Below are 18952 nucleotides of genomic sequence, written 5' to 3' on the forward strand. Positions count from 1 at the left end.
TGCTTTGAGGACTGACTCAGTATACAGTAACAGCCTGTTAATGTCCCACTGCTGGGCTGAGGCCTCCTCTCCCTTTTGAGGTGAAGGCTTGGAGCTTATTCCACCACGCTGCTCCAATGCGGGTTGGTAGAATACACATGGGGCAGAATTTCAATGAAATCAGACACATGCAGGTTTCCTCACGATGTTTTCTTTCACCGCCAAGCACGAGATGAATTATAAAAACAAATTAAGCACATGAAAATTCAGTGGTGCTTGCCCGGGTTTGAACCCACGATCATCGGTTAAGATTCACGCGTTCTAACCACTAGCCCATTTCGACTATACAAGACATCATCTAAAGGTGTTGGTTTAAATCCGAAAAAAAATTATCTATGAGTTGAAGAGCTTATTAACTTATCACATTATAATTTAGTTGTTAATGTTATTTTTATGTGCATGTTTGTTTTTATATCTGGACAGCACAGTACCTGAATTATAGGATAACTAATATTGTTACATATCATTGGCTGTTAGACCTTCCTAAGTATTTTTTTCTTGTTTTAGAAATACTTTACTTTTTAATATAATTTTAATAACATTTTATATTCATAATAAAATTAATGATTTAATCGTCTAATTGTAAGCTCTTTTTTATGTAATTGGTAGGCGGATGAGCAAATGGGCCACCTGATGGTAAGTGATCATCAGCGCCCATAGACATTGTCAAGATAAGAAATAATTACCATCCCTTACATCGCCAATGCGCCACCAACTTTGGAAACAGACATGTTATGTTTCTTTTGCCTGTAGTTACACTGGCTCACTCACCCTTCAAACCGGAACACAACAATACTAAGTATTGCTGCTTAGCGGCAAAATATTTGATGAGTGGGTGGTACCAACCTAGACGGGCCTGCATAAAGCCCTACCACCAGTGAAATCAGGAAAACTGTATTTTCTTTTAATTTAACGTGTGATGTTTAAAAAATAAATATGCTTCATTAATTTATTCATAAATTAAAGGAAAATAAATACAGAAACTATGTAATATTAAAGAAATTCTCAATAAATTTATACGCCTTGTTGGCGTAGGCAACCTAACCAAAATCTTCTCAATAACATGAGAAGTAATTTACCGAAGTTTTCTATTTATTTTTATGTGTTGGTTATATTTTTACATCTCTTTTGTCGAGTATTTTCATGACAACAATAAGTGGTGATGAAAACGACAGAATAAATGTGCTAAATGAGTATGTATGTATGTATAATATAATAACGACTTTCGGGAATAAAAAAAGTCTTGTTTTAAGATATCTATAAAATAAATTTCACCTAAATTTCGTTACGTAGTTTAGTATAAGATAGCTTAACTCCGAGGCTTTACACGCGCTAAATTTTTGTTATACATGAAATAAATTTATACATAAGCTTTAATTGGTTATACCGTTGGAAAAACTCTATCGATTGTAATTAAATAAAGACTAAATGGTACCATTGACTAAAGTAAAGGTAAAGTTGGTAAATACTAATGGTACCTTAGGAAATACACAACCAGACTGAATAACACAAATAAAAATAGTTTAATTACACCCTTAAACCACACACACACCCAAACACAAACACACACACGCGTGTACGAACTCATGCTCACATAAGCATGGACAACATATAATTTTTCCATTTTATATTTTTATTATTTCTTATTTCTCACTTTATACATTTTTTGTTTGTTCATATAAACGGGAGTGGAGGCAGTTTATCTATTGCAAGTCTTCACATTATTTAGCTGATATTTAAATGTTATATATCAATTTGTAAACTTTTTGTGAAGAAATAAATTAAAAAAAAATAATAAGAAGAAATTGAATGCGCCTTGTAACAATTCATTGTTATTTTCAATTATATTTTTTAGCCGTTTCGTACATTACCCCGAACAAACAGACAAAAATGAAAATAACGGTTATTTTGGTTTAAAACATATATAGTTATAAAAGTTATCAGTTTTAAATATTCATTTGATTTTTATAATATTATTTGAATACATATTGAAAATACGATTCGATCAGAAGAATTAAGAATTTAGCTACGAAAGACAATCGAGGTGATATTTTGCATGCATGTTTTTAAAACGATGCGACTCGTAAGCAAGATCTTGTTATTATAAACTGCACACTTGTTAACTTCAACCATTACTGAATAGTGAGTCGCATGGTTGGAACTGAATACAACTCATTTGGTATTTTTATTCAAATTCCATTCAAATCGTTATACGAAGCAATATTGTTGCCGTCACAATACAAAAAAAGAATATATAAATTTATATATGGAATTTATATATGAATGCTATTATAATGGAATATTTTTTAATAGATGTTTGTGGTAATGTATAATCTATTTGGAATAAAAAAAAAATTTCTTTTATAATTGGTGCCAAACACAGTATGAATATTCAAAGCGGTAGATAAAATAACTGGATCATAAAATTGTAAGCAGATTCACATCCGGGGACACAATTGAATTTGAAGAAAGTAGTAACATGGAAAAGTCCCACTGCTGGGTTAAAGTTTTCTCTTATTTTTGAGGAGAAGGTTTTTGGAGCTTACTCGGCTAAGCTGCTACGATTACAATGTATGTTAGAGATACATGCAAGATTCCTTATGATAGTTTACTTCAACGTCGAACACGAGATGAATAAATAAGCACATGAAAATTCAATGGGACTTTCCCGGGTCTGAACTTTGGATCATAAGTTAAGATTTTCGTCTTCTAACCACTACACCATTACGGCTCAGTTTTTAAAACCTAATATTTAAAATATGTCCTTATTATGTTAACTAGATATTGTGACGAGTTTTTATCTCATTTCTGCAGTGCTCAAATTACTTTAAAGATAATTTTTCATATAATTAAAATGAACAAAATTATTAAAAATTGTAACATAAACACTCGAATTTGTAAAAGTTATTACAATTTAAAAATAGAATTTTAATGGTTTGTAAATATTACATTTATAAAGATGTAAAAAGTTAACATACATTTTGGAAGCAAATATTTGGAAAGTTAAAGTTTCAGTTAGGTCCCACAGGGCAAAGACTCGCGTTAAGGTTATGGATTCGACATTTCTTCCACTTTATTGCTCGACTAGGTGGGTGATATTACACGTTTATATTCGACTGCCTCGTTGGTCTAGTGGTTTGATGTAAGGCCCCAGACCCGGAGGTCCTGGGTTCAATGCCCGGGTCGGGCCAAGAAACTTTTATTGGGTTTTTCTGTCAGACAATTCTCTTTCTTATTTATTAGTATGTAATACTTATGTCTTCATATGTGCGTCACATTTATAAAAGTTATGTATATATTTGGTCGGTATTTCTGTAGACATTTTGAATATATATAAATCTAAATGTACCTTTCTATGCACTTCTAATAGTTTCAACTGACAATTTGATGTCCGATTACGTTAACATAATAAGCTATATCTCAAAAAAACATAAACATACTTTATACTTTATTATACACCGCAAAGAGAAAAAAAAATACAAAACATGAATACAACCTAGATAAAAGTAGCATACAATTTTGGCGACCCTATCGCTACATAGCGATCTCTTCCACGCAATCAACGGTGTAAGTAATAACTCATTGGATATAAGGTAGGTGGTGCTATAAGAATAAATAAAATAAAATAAATTTATAATTAAAACAAACTAATAAATAAATGTAAATATAAAATACAGATAATATCAATAAATAAATTATATTATCAATACATATAAAAACATACAAATAAGACACAAACATTTACAATAAGAACGAGTAAAAACGATAAATCCTCAAACATAACAAGAAAGATAAAAAAACACACAAACATACTGTGTCTTTTATTGTATTCGGTTGATTTTATCGCATGTTGGCCACTAGTAAACTGGAAATTTGCATTGTTAGAAGTCATACCAACCTTGACAAGTCAAATGTTATATCCCTTGTATGCCTGTACACTCATAGCTCTCGCACTCTTCTAAGCCGAACCTATTACATTATAAAAACCATACCAACAATGCGAGTTTAAACCAGGGCAATCAGGACTCGTGTACTCAATTTGTGTTATTAATTTTGTCGTACTTATTTATGAAGGATGACGTCATGACGAAATCAGCTTATGTTGAAAGAAAATCAGCCAATATATCCACCAATATCATAATGTAACATGAGTTTAATGTCAATATTATAAGTAGATTTTGCCGGAAACCCTAAAAACAAACAATCAATTATTATCATCTTTTTCATTGAAATGATTTTCAAAGACAATATTTGTAGCGTACAAACAGTTAATAATGAGAATGTTAAAACGATAGAATAAATGGGAAAGTGGAGAAAATTAAATTGAGCATGTGCTTGGTCCGAGATGGTCCAGTAGTAAGAGCGCGTGAATTTTAACCGATGATCGTAGGTTCAAACCCGGGCTAGCACAACTGAATTTACATGTGCTTAATTTGTGATTACAATTCATCTCGTGCTTTACGGTGAAGGAAAACATCGTGAGGAAACCTGCATTTGTCTAATTTCACTGAAATTCTGCTACATTCCACCAAACCGCATTAGAGCAGCGTGGTGGATAAGCTCCAAACCTTCTCCTCAAAAATAGAAAGGAAGCCTTAGCCCAGCAGTGGGACATTCACAGACTGTTACTGTTACGTGCTTGATCAAGTACATCGTACATAACATTAATATAGCCATAATGGCCAAATCATGGCTCGCTTAAATATTAAAATATAATTATTGAGAGGTAAATTATTTTTAACTCTTTATTTGTTTTAGTAAAAAATAATATTCTGTAAATAAATAATTGCTGGAATAATGTCACATCTCTTGTAGTGAAGATTTTTGGGGCTTATTTCAGAACAGTGGAATTATTGGTGAATGTTGGTTTTAGTTGGGTACTGGATACACATGTGGTAGAATTTCACACATGGACATACTTACTAAATAAATTGTAAACGCATACTAAGCACAAGAAAATTTATATCAATCCCGGGTTTTAAATGATGATTCTTTAACCACTAGTTCTGGCTCACTAATTTGATCACTACGTTACAAAATGCGTGCACACTATGACTAGAGAGCCGGTGAGCAGTTCGGTATATGATTTGTTGATGTTCCATATCGATAATGTTTAAAGTTCAGATCAGTATGAATTGATTAAACATGTAGGTTAAAGTGTAATATTGCTGCGTTTTTAACTTATAGCGCTTCAAAATTGTAAAAATAAATAAGAGGTAACCCAAACAAGATGACAATGGGTGACAAAAAAAAAAACTTTTTTTTGTTATAAATAAAAAGAATATATAGTAAATTTTATTTAACAGCTTCCTAGCCAGTACATATGTATGACAGGAACATTTTACCCAAAATGGACCCTGAAATTTTACTTTCACCTAAGATACATCCTGCTTTATATACATATTACGTATATACGACGTCAGAGCGATTCGTTAGTATTCGATAAATTTCCTTACAAAAATTTGCAATACCAGAAATTACATCGTGTCTTTAAAAGTTACAAAATGTAATAAAAAAAACTATAACGATAACAGACGAATAATCATTTCGATCGGAAAGTTTTAGCATCATGAACTTTTCTCGTTTGCAACGTATCGTCCGTTTTTTATGACGTACAACACATTTTAATATATTATTATTGAACTTCGCGTGATAGTGTCGCAATATCGTTGGCTATTATCAACATTTGTTTCATAAAAATATGTTACGTAGCATTATAAAATTTATCAGCAATATATCGATAAAAATTATAATAACGGTGGAACTTATAGCGTTCGATGTGGATTTTATGGGGACGTCCCGATTTTAAACAGCATAATATAAAAGTATAAACAGCATAATATAGAAAGTTCGTTATTGCATTTTTATCAGAATAATCAGAATACTAGTAGTTATAGTTAGTTTTTACTGGTGGTAGGGCTTTGTGCAAGCTCGTCTGGGTAGGTACCACCCACTCATCAGATATTCTACCGCAAAACAGCAATACTTGATATTGTTGTGTTCCGGTTTGAAGGGTGAGTGAGCCAGTGTAATTACAGACACAAGGGACATAAAATCTTAGTTCCCAAGGTTGGTGGCTCATTGGATATGTAAGCGATGGTTGACATTTCTTACAATGCCAATGTCTAAGAGCTTTGGTGACCACTTACCATCAGGTGGCCCATATGATCGTCCACCTTCCTATTCTATTCTATAAAGTTATAGTTTTGGCAGATAAAGAAAAGACCCATCTGATGTTAAGTGGTCAAACACTCCAAAAGAAATTAGCACTGAAAGAGGTATGAAACAATTCTCATATAATCGAAGCGCCGCTATCTAAGATTTTATAATAATAATAATATTTGTAATACAATCTTTGTTTCAGAGAATTTATCCATACTTGTTAGTACAAATTCTTAACCTATTGTGTTACAGCGTTATAAAATAAAATATGTCTAATAAATACTTAATAAATAAAATATAAAAACATATAACCTAGTCATGATATGTTTAACCGGTTCTTCTTCGATCAGGGTATTTCTTTTCCAAACCGGTGGTAGTTTATAATTCGACACTCAATAAGTAAGTGTAACGCTTGTCGAATAAAGGATTTTGATTTAATTTGTGTGTTATGTATGCTTCTATGCTTCTGCCTCGTTGGTCTAGTGGTCATATGTAAAACTCGGAGGTCCTGGGTTTAATTTCCAGGTCGAGCCAATAAAAAAATTAATTGAGTTTTTCTGTCAGAAATTTTTCAATAGCAGCCCAGAGTCTGGAAGTTGGAAGTGTGTACACTCCCGTGAACTCTTTCCGGTTGTGTCGGATTGCCGTCCTATCGGATTATGAGAGTTAGGGAATAGAGAGTGCACCTGTGTTTGCGCACACACTTGTGCACTATAATATCTCCTGCGCAGTTGACTAATCTCTCTTGAGATTGGACGCCATGGCCAATGTTAATATGTGATATAAAATAATTTTATAAAAATACAATACAACATATTGATGTTATAATAGTTGATTTGTGTTAAACCATTAAATAAATCACAACAAAGTATTCACATTAAATTATTATTTGCGGTCATTACGGATCATTGGTTTCACGCTTAACATTTTATATAATTGTTTTGCCATTATAAAAATTCATTTCATTCTTCATTTCATTCACATTCATTTTACAATTTTTGATTTCATTGTTATTTATTTTTGTTATGGTTAATATTTTAATTATTTGTTCTTTTTTTTAAGTTTTAATTATGTAATCATATTTAACGACTCATTTCTGTAAGTTATTTTTGAATGTTGCCAGTTATAGACAAAATGTTGCCAGCTATTATCAGTAGTTGCTTCTTAACAAATAAGTGCTTACTATTACACTTAAATGTGTTGCTGTTATTTATATATGTCCTATTTTCACGATTGAGTGTACGTATCCAATGTACGTATATATTAATTTTAAAATATTGTTATTACTTAAATTGTTTGGTTATGTTATGAGTCCAAAAAGGCGTCAAGAAATAATCACGGACTAATATTAATACAGCGATTTTAGATACGACCTTTCCTATTATCTACAACAATCTGATATGAAACTAATTACTAATAAGTTTTATACTTATATATATTTAATCCCGTCCCGTTAATATACGTTCCGTTATATTTATATAACGAGACGTTGGGAAGCCGGGCTATCGCATCTAATTGTTGATTCGGGAACTCGTTAGCACTGGAATCCATGGTGGGTGTTATGCTCAGGAAACGTTAAGATTGAAACGTTGACTTTTGATACTATTTTAATTAAAAACACTTCAATTTCTTATACAATGAGAGGTTACACTAGTAATTAGTGATTTAGAGACAATGGGTTTGCGAATGATCAACGCGTACAATCGCTGTCAACCAGTCCATGATTGACATGACGTTCGCCCGTCATGACAAACGCAACTCCATTCGGTGTTATTCGCTCTAATAAACTAAACAGAATAATTTACATTTACAATAAAAAATAACAAAATAAATTATAACTCTCAAAATTAACTGATTTTCGTTATTTAATTATGTCACGCGCCGACATATATATATAATTTGAATAACATTCATTTAAGTACTCACTCAATATAAGACTTACTCAATATAATACATTAATTTCAAATAGACCATTAAGTATGATTTCAATTGAGTCAAGTGTTGCTTGTAGTACAAATTAATATGGAGAAATATATGTCAGATTTAATTCTCAATCTTAAATTAAATGCACATAACATGTCGTGGTCCTGACTCGCAGGGGATAAATCGAAGGTTAAAATGATTTCAGTGGTATGAATATAATAACTTGTATGGCCTTGTATCGGTATTCCCTTGTATAGGACAAGCCGAAAATAAGTTGCAACAAAAGATACTTCAAGGTTCTGTTCATAAAATCACAATTATTCAATTAGCAGTTGAATAAAATTTATATATATATCAATTATCGAAGAGATCAATTATCGAAATCTTTTTCGTTTTTTTTTTCTAATTAATATATAATAATAGCAACACTTACGATAAGAAGAGAGTGTTTATTAAAATAAAGTACCATCCTTTATTATTGAGGACTCTTAAAAAAGATACAGGAAATATTGATGAAATTTAAGACATAAATTGTTTATATACAAATGATTCGCATATTCCACCCTGGCCGGTTATTTATATTCCGGTTATTTATATTTAGCAAATTACGCTTTGTCAAAGGTACGTATAAATTATCGGTAAACATATTTATATAAATATACTCAAGTTGACAACGTAATCGTGTAAAATGAGAAGACTGTATAAGGAGCCCTAAGAATATATCCAACGAAACATCCCTATGAATACGCTAACGACGCTGACGTCGCATTTCGTATTAAGCGCTTTAAAGCAGATTAATTACATGTAAAGTCGTGGAAATTGCGTATGCTCCACGAATTAACATATATTTCAAGACGTAACAGCGGTCTCTTTGATGTGAATAATTACGTTTTATACTAGAGCTACTTCTACTTTTTAATTGAAAAATATGAAAATGCTTGATAATTATTGCTCTGATATTTACAAACAATTAAATGTTCAAATTGTATATTTTAATTAAGGAAATACTAAATCGAATATTTGGATATCAATCAAGGGTAACAAAAGTTATCTTTTATTTTATTATTATATTACAGTTTAAGTAAAAAAAGATGGAATCATAGACGGAATCCAAGACCTTGTTAACTTTATCTGAGATGAAGAAAACATCGCTTATAATATTTGCAACTTGTATATCATATCTGCGTCGGTGGAATACCATTTAACGGTGGTAGGGCTTAGTGCAAGTCCTTCTGGGTAGGTACCACCCACTCATCAGATATTCACCGCAAAACAGCAGTACTTGTTATTGTTGTGTTCCGGTTTGAAGGGTGAGTGAGCCAGTGTAATTACAGGCACGAGACATAACATAACTTAGTTCCCAAGGTTGGTGTCGCATTGGCGATTCGAGTTTTATTTGGATTTACTCAACAACTGATGACGGAATAGCATCTCTGAGACTTGTATAAATACATTACATAGGATAAATTGTAAAATGATTAAATCTTTTAAATTGTATAAATTCCTTTTATATAAAGTAAATCGTTACGGTAATAAAAATAAAGCTCTTGATTTAATTGATTTATATTTATGTATATAAGCATAAAGCAATAAGGAAGTTCTGCAAGTGTGTAAATATTTCTGAAACTGTACTAAAACTTGGTATTCCAGAAGGATTAATCTTAACTATATATATATATATATATATATTAGACTATATATGTTAAAAAATACATTACTATATAAGGCGTATTGATGAATTGAATAAAGTAAAGTAAAGATGACAAAAAAGCTTTTCCATCTTCGTTTTTTTCTTTAGGACCAGCCCCGGATTTAAGCCTACGTTAACAAGCCAGTCAAAACAACTTAATTTTTTTCTAACGGCTTCGGAATGGAGAGACCTAAAATGTTGAAGTGCCTAAAGCCCTTGAATCTCTAAGTCCGGGCCTTTATGGGACAATTAAACTTAATTGCGTATCAGTTTTATTTGATAAAAACAGTTACTAATGAGTATATTACGATTCAATGGTAGATTTAAATTCAATTGAATTCTGTTACATAACGACAAAATGTTCTTAAGGGTCTATTTGAATAAAGTATGTTTTTTTTATTCAATAGTCTTTTTGTACGTTTTACCGGTTCTTTTGATAGTCTTGGCCTGAAACTGTATCCAGAAATTTAACTACTATCTAGCAATAAACAAGAACTAAAACAGAACATAGCTAGCAGTAAAATAAAAAAAAACTCGTAAAATGAAATGGTCAATTTTAACGTATCTTACGTTACGTTACTAAGTCGATTTATTTTTTTACAGCATCGGGACACTCAAGAGACCTTAGCCGTCCTTGATCGCCTAGACCTAGACACAGAAAAGCCATCTGATGAGGAAGTGGCGCGCAAGTTTGGTTTCGAAGAAGACTACTACAATGGGACGGTGTCCTGGTGGCAGCAGCTCAAACCTCAAATGTGGTCTCTGTTCGATGAGCCGTATAGTTCCAATGCGGCGAAGGTTAGTCACACTTATTTTTTTTTATGCAATAGGTAGGCTGACTGGCAAACAGGCCACCTGATGATAAACGGCGGCAACATCTGATGAGTGGGTAGTATTTACCCAGACGAGCAGACGACCCATCTTAAAATAATAAATGGATAGAGGAGTTTTTATTTTGTATATCGTGTTTAGTAGCTCCTATATACAGGCATTGACTGACCACAGAGTATACAAATATATATAAAAGAAAGATGAAAAATCAGATATAAAATTACTAAGACACAATAAAATACAATTTACAAAGAGTTAAAATTTATGTTGTGATAGAGTTTTATTAAAAACGTTATTTAATATAATCTAAAATCTATTTTTGGCAAAATCATAGAAACAATAGTTTTTATTTGTTAATCATATATAAAATATGTATAATAAATAGTTAATTAAAAATAAAAGAAATGATTATTTAAATCAACAGTTAATAATACATCTGGAATTTCCCGGCGATGTTCTTTTGTTTCGTTAAAGTTTTCAACAAGATTTAATCACAAGGAAACATTTAGGTCTAATTTATTTCGTTTACGGTTTCAACGCTCGTACATTCCAGTTAATTTCTAAGATATCTTGAAATATATATTAAGAAAATACAATTATAATTTTATTAACTAAATGATTTTTACTCTTAATTAATTAATATAAACATTTGGAATTTTAAGAGATAATGATCAACGCAGGAGTTTTAAACGTTCACGATTCTGATTCAAATGAAAGTTAATGATATTAATTTAACGAGGTAGTAAAGTCCTCACTGTTTTGATACGTAATGATATAACTTTGGGCTACTCTTCCGATCGAGTCATGCATTTTAAGCTCTTTGTAATTAATTGACGCATTATTGCAACGTTATACAGTTTTCTTGGACATGGATACGTAATTTAATTGATATATTTTTCATACATTAATGTTATCTGTAACAGAAATTTTACGTTTATTATATTTGATTACATTCAAATTTTAAAATGATAAATTTCGTAAATAATCTATATTATTTTAGGATTTTATTTGGAAATAACCGCATACTTTTCTTTTCAGATAATCGGGGTGATATCAGTGTTTTTTATTTGCGTTTCTATAATATCGTTCTGTCTGAAAACGCACCCGGACATGAGAGTGCCTGTGATCAGAAACTATACAGTGACCACCGCGAATCAGACCCAAGGTTGGGCGTTGGACAAAGTGCAAACAAACGCCCACGTAGCCTTTTTCTATATCGAATGTGTGTGCAATGCTTGGTTCACCCTCGAAATACTTGTTAGGTTTATATCCTCGCCCAATAAGTGCGAGTTCGTCAAATCTTCCGTCAACATCATCGATTACATCGCGACCATGAGTTTCTACATCGACTTAATCCTCCAAAAATATGCATCCCATGTCGAGAATGCGGACATTCTTGAATTCTTCTCTATCATACGTATCATGAGACTGTTTAAGTTGACCAGACATTCGTCTGGTCTTAAAATCCTCATTCAGACATTTAGAGCGTCAGCCAAAGAATTGACGCTCTTAGTATTTTTCTTGGTGCTCGGTATTGTGATTTTCGCGAGCCTGGTGTACTATGCAGAGAGAATACAAACAAACCCACACAACGACTTCAACAGCATTCCATTGGGTTTGTGGTGGGCGCTAGTTACCATGACCACAGTGGGGTATGGTGACATGGCTCCGAAGACCTACGTTGGTATGTTTGTGGGCGCACTTTGTGCTTTGGCTGGTGTGAGTATTCAATGCTTTAAATCTTTTATTCTAATGTGTAAGTTAATAGAAATATTTTATATTGCCTTAAACATATTTTTAAATAGTTATTTCTTGAATAGTCTAGGAAGAATCTCGTATTAATATTAAAAATGAAACTGATACCATGACGTCATTTATCGTCGTACAGGTGCTAACGATAGCTCTACCCGTGCCAGTCATAGTATCAAACTTCGCTATGTACTACTCACACACACAAGCTCGTGCAAAGCTTCCAAAGAAAAGGCGAAGAGTCATCAATGTAGAGCCGACCAGGCCACCACTTCGTGAGTTAACTTTTTGCTAACATAAACTACCAATAAGTAGGTACTTATTTTTATTTTTTTTTCTATCTTTTTTCTAGGCATTTCACTGAATTATTATTCAATTAATACATATGTATTATCTCGCTTTGCTTTTCACGTAAAAATCTTTAAAATAAACATTACTTAGGTTATACTCGTGCTAATCTTAAGTTATTATTTATTTTTAAAATATCAATATTTGTTTATTTATTTATTTAGGATTTCCAACATGACATACAGTAATAATTAGAAATTAACATTTTAAGCTTAAAAGTTATTTATTAAAATTAGCTTGATCCACTCAACTCCAGTAGTTGACCTGGTGCCCGATGGTTTTTTTAAATAATTAATAACAAATAACATTGTTTGATTATTTTCTGCTGCATTCTATTTATCATACGTACATAAATAATATAATCTAATTACTATTTCACAATTCTGCAGATCCTGAAGTCTTAGGTTCATACTTTTTCCAAGTTTAAAAGCAATTTGAATAAAAGTGTGGATATTTTCTATCAAGGTATTCTCTGTACTAGTTCAGAGTTACGAAGTGGGTAGTGTTTATTATCTTGTGCCTCGGAAGACACATAAAACCGTTGGTCCTGCGCCTTGAGAATAGCCGCAGTGGTAGCAAGTCTTCACCAGAACATCATAATATACATTGTTATTCAATCAATAATGTTGACAGGTGCACCGGGGGTTCCAGGTGGTCCCGCAGGACCTTTAGCACCAGGTATGGGACCGCAAGCTGTGAACAGAAGAATGAATGCCATAAAAACGAACCATCCTAAAGATATGATGGGACCTAATATGGGTAAGGATATCGACAGAAATGATGACGACAAATATAATAATATTGATAATAATGTCAATAAATTTAAAGTATAAACTGAAATTAAAGCTATTAAATAAATCATATAAACTTAAAGCTCATACTTAATTCACAAAAGTAAATATTGGTAGAATTGGCATACAACAATATTGACAAACAAAACATTATTAATATCATAACAAAACTGAAACTCAACTAAACCACCAATCAGTTACCAATACTAACTTAATTACCGACTTAGTCGCTAAAGGACATTTTCAGTAAATTTACAATTACCTATTCACAGAATATTTGAAATAATACGAACAGTAGTGTCTCCTTCAGTGAATTTACTGATAATGTGCTTTTATTGTATTAGATTGTATAAAATTAATTAGTTATCACGCTAATTGACAGAAAAATTTGAATGAGGGGACTTTATTAGCTACTGGATTGGCTAATTTTATTGACTGTAACATTGTACATAAAGGTCATTGTACTCGTAAGTATATTCAAAGCAAACAATATAAGAGAATATTGTATGATATTTTGTTCTTATTTTTCAGAAATATTATGCTTTTAAACTGGAAGCGGAACAAGCCTTCCCAACTTTCAGATTGGCTTCTGGTACAATTTAATTTATATTGAGTTTCAGCAAAAATAGAAAACATCCGCTCTATTTTAACGTCACATTGTAAAGTTTCTGAGACTTTATAATCTAAAAATCTAATTTTTTAACAGCATTTAAAACACCCACTTCAAATTTGTGCTAATAACGTCCTTTCGAATGTATAATATTTTAGGAACTCACCTAACTAACAGCTTATGCGGTGTAATCCTCCACAGATGGTGATCGTAGCGAGCTTGAGGCTATGATCCAAACAACACCAAACAACTGCAAAAGAAAAAATTTAAATATGCTTTAAAAAGCGACACACTGGCTGGCTCCGGGAACGGGCTTACTATGTCGCCTGCACGAACGGAATTAGCTTATGGGAATGTTATACAATACTAACACACTAATATGATCATTATTCATCACAATTGCACAAACTAAGGCATCTTCAAGCAGCACCCGGATACAGCATAGGTCCCATTGCCTCGTCGATGAGAGTGGAAGGTTGGATTTTAATGTTGTGTGGGGCCTTCGTTAGTTTAGATGCTTTGCCGCCTGTACTTTAAACGTTGTAGTAATCCTTAGATAGTATTATAATCGTTACATCATCATTATCACTACTAACTACTCAAAAATTAATATTGACATTATATGTATCACTAAAAATCTTAAGTTCAATAAATTTTAACTAATACAAATCACAACACACAATATAATAAATCGTTACCATAGGTAAATGCAACCATACATACATGTATTTTATTTTATTCTAATTATTCTATTGTAGACGAGATAGAGTTTTATACTACAGTATACTTTCAGGCAACCACATCAAAACATCAACTATTTGTAGCTCATCTCAAGCAACCCAGGCAGAACTCAACACGGCGGTACAAGTTTAATCAATCGATAAAATGGTACTTACTATAGGAACTGTTGAATAATAATAATTTATATAATCTAATAATAAACTATGCTGTTAATGTTTTTAATATAATAAATCAATTGAATGTAAATAATATTAATAATCAAACAGTTCATAAAGTTAGTACTGAACATAACACTCACCTTATAAATACTAACAAATAATTTACTTTTATGTATACTATCGCGATCTCATTTACAAAGATTAAAATTAAAGAGCCTTTACAAGGAACGCAAAAGGTCTAGCTTTGTTTTATATTTCTAAAGATTTATCTCAATTTAGATAATGACGTAGACCGAAATATTTTACTGTTTCTTTAAGAATCTCACTAAGGGGCTGTATAAATGGAAACGTAAAAAAACTTGATCATACTTTTATAATTTAAGACGAATTTGATACTGTAATATTTTAACTTGTAAAAAAATTAAATAAAACAAAACAAATTTTCTATTCTTGATGTTTATTATTATTTTCATAAGCGATGGTTTTCATATAAAGAAAATTACACACGTTTAGTTTTTGTTTGTTCGTAAAATGCTGTACTTGTTGTGCGATACGTGTATATTTGTCCTCGTTGTTGAGTGGAAGTGTCACCGTTTCGTTTTCTTTGTGATGTCATGGTAAAATGGGTATGGTGTAGAAATATTCATTACGCTTGTTTCATTTGTAAAAAAAAAAAATGTATCCGTTTTGTGAACGGAATCTTCATTATTCTAAAAATAATTTTCAATATCATAAAGTTTTTGCTATGTTTGCTGCATGCAAACTTTTTAATGTGTGTATTATTTTTAACATTTTATTAATTTATATTTTTTGAAAAATCTATTCGTCGAACTAATCCAGATTATAGTTGCATTGTATAAATATTATTTTTTCCAACAGTTGCAAACTTGATGCCGGGAATGGATCTAACAGTAGTCAGCCGCCTAACTCCAAGTCCCCGTGACATGAGTCCAGCCCTCGCTATAGCACTACCAATGATGAAATCAGTGAACTTAGTCCCGGCACAATGTTTTGACAACATGGCTTACCATACTGAAAAAACAGAAGATATTAAAGAAGAATGCAAGTCCAGACAAGATTCTGTCGAAAGTGATATTACTGTCAAAGCAAATAATTTTAACAATGAATATATTGATAAAATTGATGAAAAGACAGACGCCAGAACCCCGCTACTTCGAGGTCATAAAATAGAATCACTCGACGAAACAAAACTCCGGGATAATAAAATTGAAAAACGAAAATCATCAGCATCTACATAACGGATAATACTGTTAATAATCAATAAATTGTAATATACGAATTTTGATGATATGTTAGTGGAAAAGACCAATTGAGCTAAGAATAATTTGAGAATAGCACGATCGTTGATTTAGAATTGAATTTTGCTAAAATTATTATAAATAAGCTTGATTATCCAAAATAACAAAAATCTTATTGAAAAAGTGTAAAATAATCAATTTCTAAAAATTCCTTTTTTATTAAAATCAGTAGCAGTTACGGTTACTTTATATAAAAATACTTATTAAATTAAGCATAAAAGGCCGTGATAGTTTTAAGTTTAGTTAAGGAAGAATTTTAAATAATTTCTAAACGCAAAAGATTTACAATCATAAAATACCTATTAATTTAACAAAATCTATTAATCTTTCACTTTGTATATATGTATATTTATTTACATTATCTTCCTTATCAATTTCATCGAATAAGCGTCTATTGCTTTTAAGGGAAGACGCATATCTGACGATAGATGCTTCGAGCATATAATTATCTTGGTATCATATGGTACCAAGATTTATATGCTCGAATTATATTATCTTGAGAGGGTTAACAACAAGATCATACAAAAAAAGATGTTGGGTGCATTTTAATACTAAATCGAAATCTAGTTGTCCAAAATGAAATAGAGACTGCTTAAAAGCGTACTCAATTACTACGCTCAACACACATACTCATCGTTGATCATGTGTTTAAGGGATCTATAGCCTGTTTTATAATCTGATATAGAGTGATGGTAAGTAGCTCATCATCCGTCTGATGTGTATCCCAAAAAAAAGAAAAAGATGCCTTCACTCACATGTAAAAGAACATTATTATTATAAAACTGAACGACTATTCTCTATACGAAGCACTTTATTCCAAATGTTCTTTGAAATTGTATAATAAAAATTCAAAAATAATTGTCACTAAGAACGCCGCCCGTAACCGCGAGCCGCGACCACAATCCCTTGAATCTATAATAACTATGCTTACCGGTATCATATAGGACGATATAACCTGACTATCCTGTTTGTATGTACATATAATCAATATTGAGAGGCGAAGTTTGTAGTGCTTTAAATTTATTCAGCTTTTGTCAACATAATAACATTATCCAGATGAAGTTTTACCGTTCGTATCATCGATTATGCATTAAGTTGTTACCAATTATAGTCAAAGCTTAATAAATTTGTGAATAAGTAGATGCCTATATAATTACGGCTTTACATAGAAACATTGTTTAGCGGGTGCTTAGTTAAATAATGTTTTATGTTCTGTCTTCATTAATTTGTCATTTGATAGAAGAAGACAGCGTCGCTTAAATAATCCCTCTAAACAAAATTTATATGTAAAGCCTTAGATTTTACTTAGAAGGATTGAAATTGTAACTTTTAAACATGTCCTTGTTTACCAAATAAAGATAGAGATTATTGGTTTTCTGATAAAACATTTCATATGATTACTTGAAATCATGAAGTGGGCAACTATGCGAACGAATACTAGTCAAAATAATATTAATAGTATAATAAAATAAACACTAGAATAGAAAACATGTCCAAGAGGCGGTTCTGAAAAACGCTTGCTTAGTGTTGTTTTTGTAACTTAATTTGTTGATTTATGTATGTGTCGCTACAATTGAGTCAAATATATAGTTAGGATAAAATGTCACTTACAGTAACGACATATTAAATACAAGTAGCAAATTTACGTCAACCGCAAATGAAGCCAGTCCACTGTAGACCTAAAAATAGCTAGATATTCCATGCATCCACTCATAAACGCAGTACTACTAATATCTTCAGACTTGAAACATTCTATCGATAAAGATTATAAGACTTAATTTTTACTATTCAAGCGTTTTTCTCTCCAATAATTAATAAGTTGATTAGTAATAATGGTGTAAATAAAAATATAGCGTTAATAATTTTATATTTCAACAGTTACTAAATCACTAGATAAACATATCATCGGCACTCTCTTTCATTCTTGGTGTTATATTATTTTTATACGTGTTTAATAGCGAATATAATATCATATTATTATAAATATTAGATAGTTAACAATGAAATGTTTTAAAAATATAGAATTATTCCACTAAGCCGTTTCTCGATATTACCTGTCCATTTACAAAAGTCTATAACTATATTATAAAATATTAGAGATTGTTGTCTAATACGTTTTAGGCGTGTAAATTATTTTATGTTGGTATAAACATTTTTTATAGCTTTCACTCTTGTATCCTGTATAATATATATTAAGAAATTTATCATGTGTTTATAATTACAGAATTATTATCAAATGTTAAATAGAAATCATAGCAAATGTTAAAATGTTAAAAGAAATTTTACCACGAATAATATCTATCCGTTATTGAAATTCCTAAGTAATGTACAACAAAATATATAAAAATCATACCATTGGAATATGGTTAGTACTATTTTTATCATTATAAATAATGATTCATTTTACATTTGATAAATAAAAACTCTGACGTCAAATTTATTTTTTGTGTTCAATTAAATAATATATTAAAATATAAAATATTATAACATAATACATTTCTCTTATAATATTAATACGTCGCATAAAATGCAATAATTTTTAACATATAGCACGAATTTGGTTTGTTATAAATATATCTATAATAATTATC

At 31.1% G+C, this 18952-nt stretch overlaps 1 protein-coding gene across 2 annotated transcripts in view; it reads left to right on the forward strand.

The window, feature by feature from the left end:
• LOC126771734 (potassium voltage-gated channel protein Shaw-like) overlaps positions 1 to 18544 on the forward strand; it is a 107712-nt gene extending 89168 nt beyond the window's left edge. The window contains exons 5-10 of one of the 2 annotated variants that reach the window (XR_007669564.1): positions 10418 to 10612; positions 11684 to 12364; positions 12534 to 12669; positions 13376 to 13501; positions 14345 to 14618; positions 15922 to 16009. Coding sequence is in view for 1 of the 2 variants with exons in the window: in XM_050491787.1 (XP_050347744.1) it covers positions 10418 to 10612; positions 11684 to 12364; positions 12534 to 12669; positions 13376 to 13501; positions 15922 to 16301 (1518 nt within the window). In the remaining variant the exon portion in view is untranslated. Of the gene's footprint in view, positions 1 to 10417; positions 10613 to 11683; positions 12365 to 12533; positions 12670 to 13375; positions 13502 to 14344; positions 14619 to 15921 lie in introns of both variants that reach the window. The other variant, XM_050491787.1, reaches the window with a different exon arrangement.
• Positions 18545 to 18952: the final 408 nt, after the last annotated feature.

This window comes from Nymphalis io, chromosome 11, assembly GCF_905147045.1.
Source record: "Nymphalis io chromosome 11, ilAglIoxx1.1, whole genome shotgun sequence".
NCBI classification, from domain to species: Eukaryota; Metazoa; Arthropoda; class Insecta; order Lepidoptera; family Nymphalidae; genus Nymphalis; species Nymphalis io.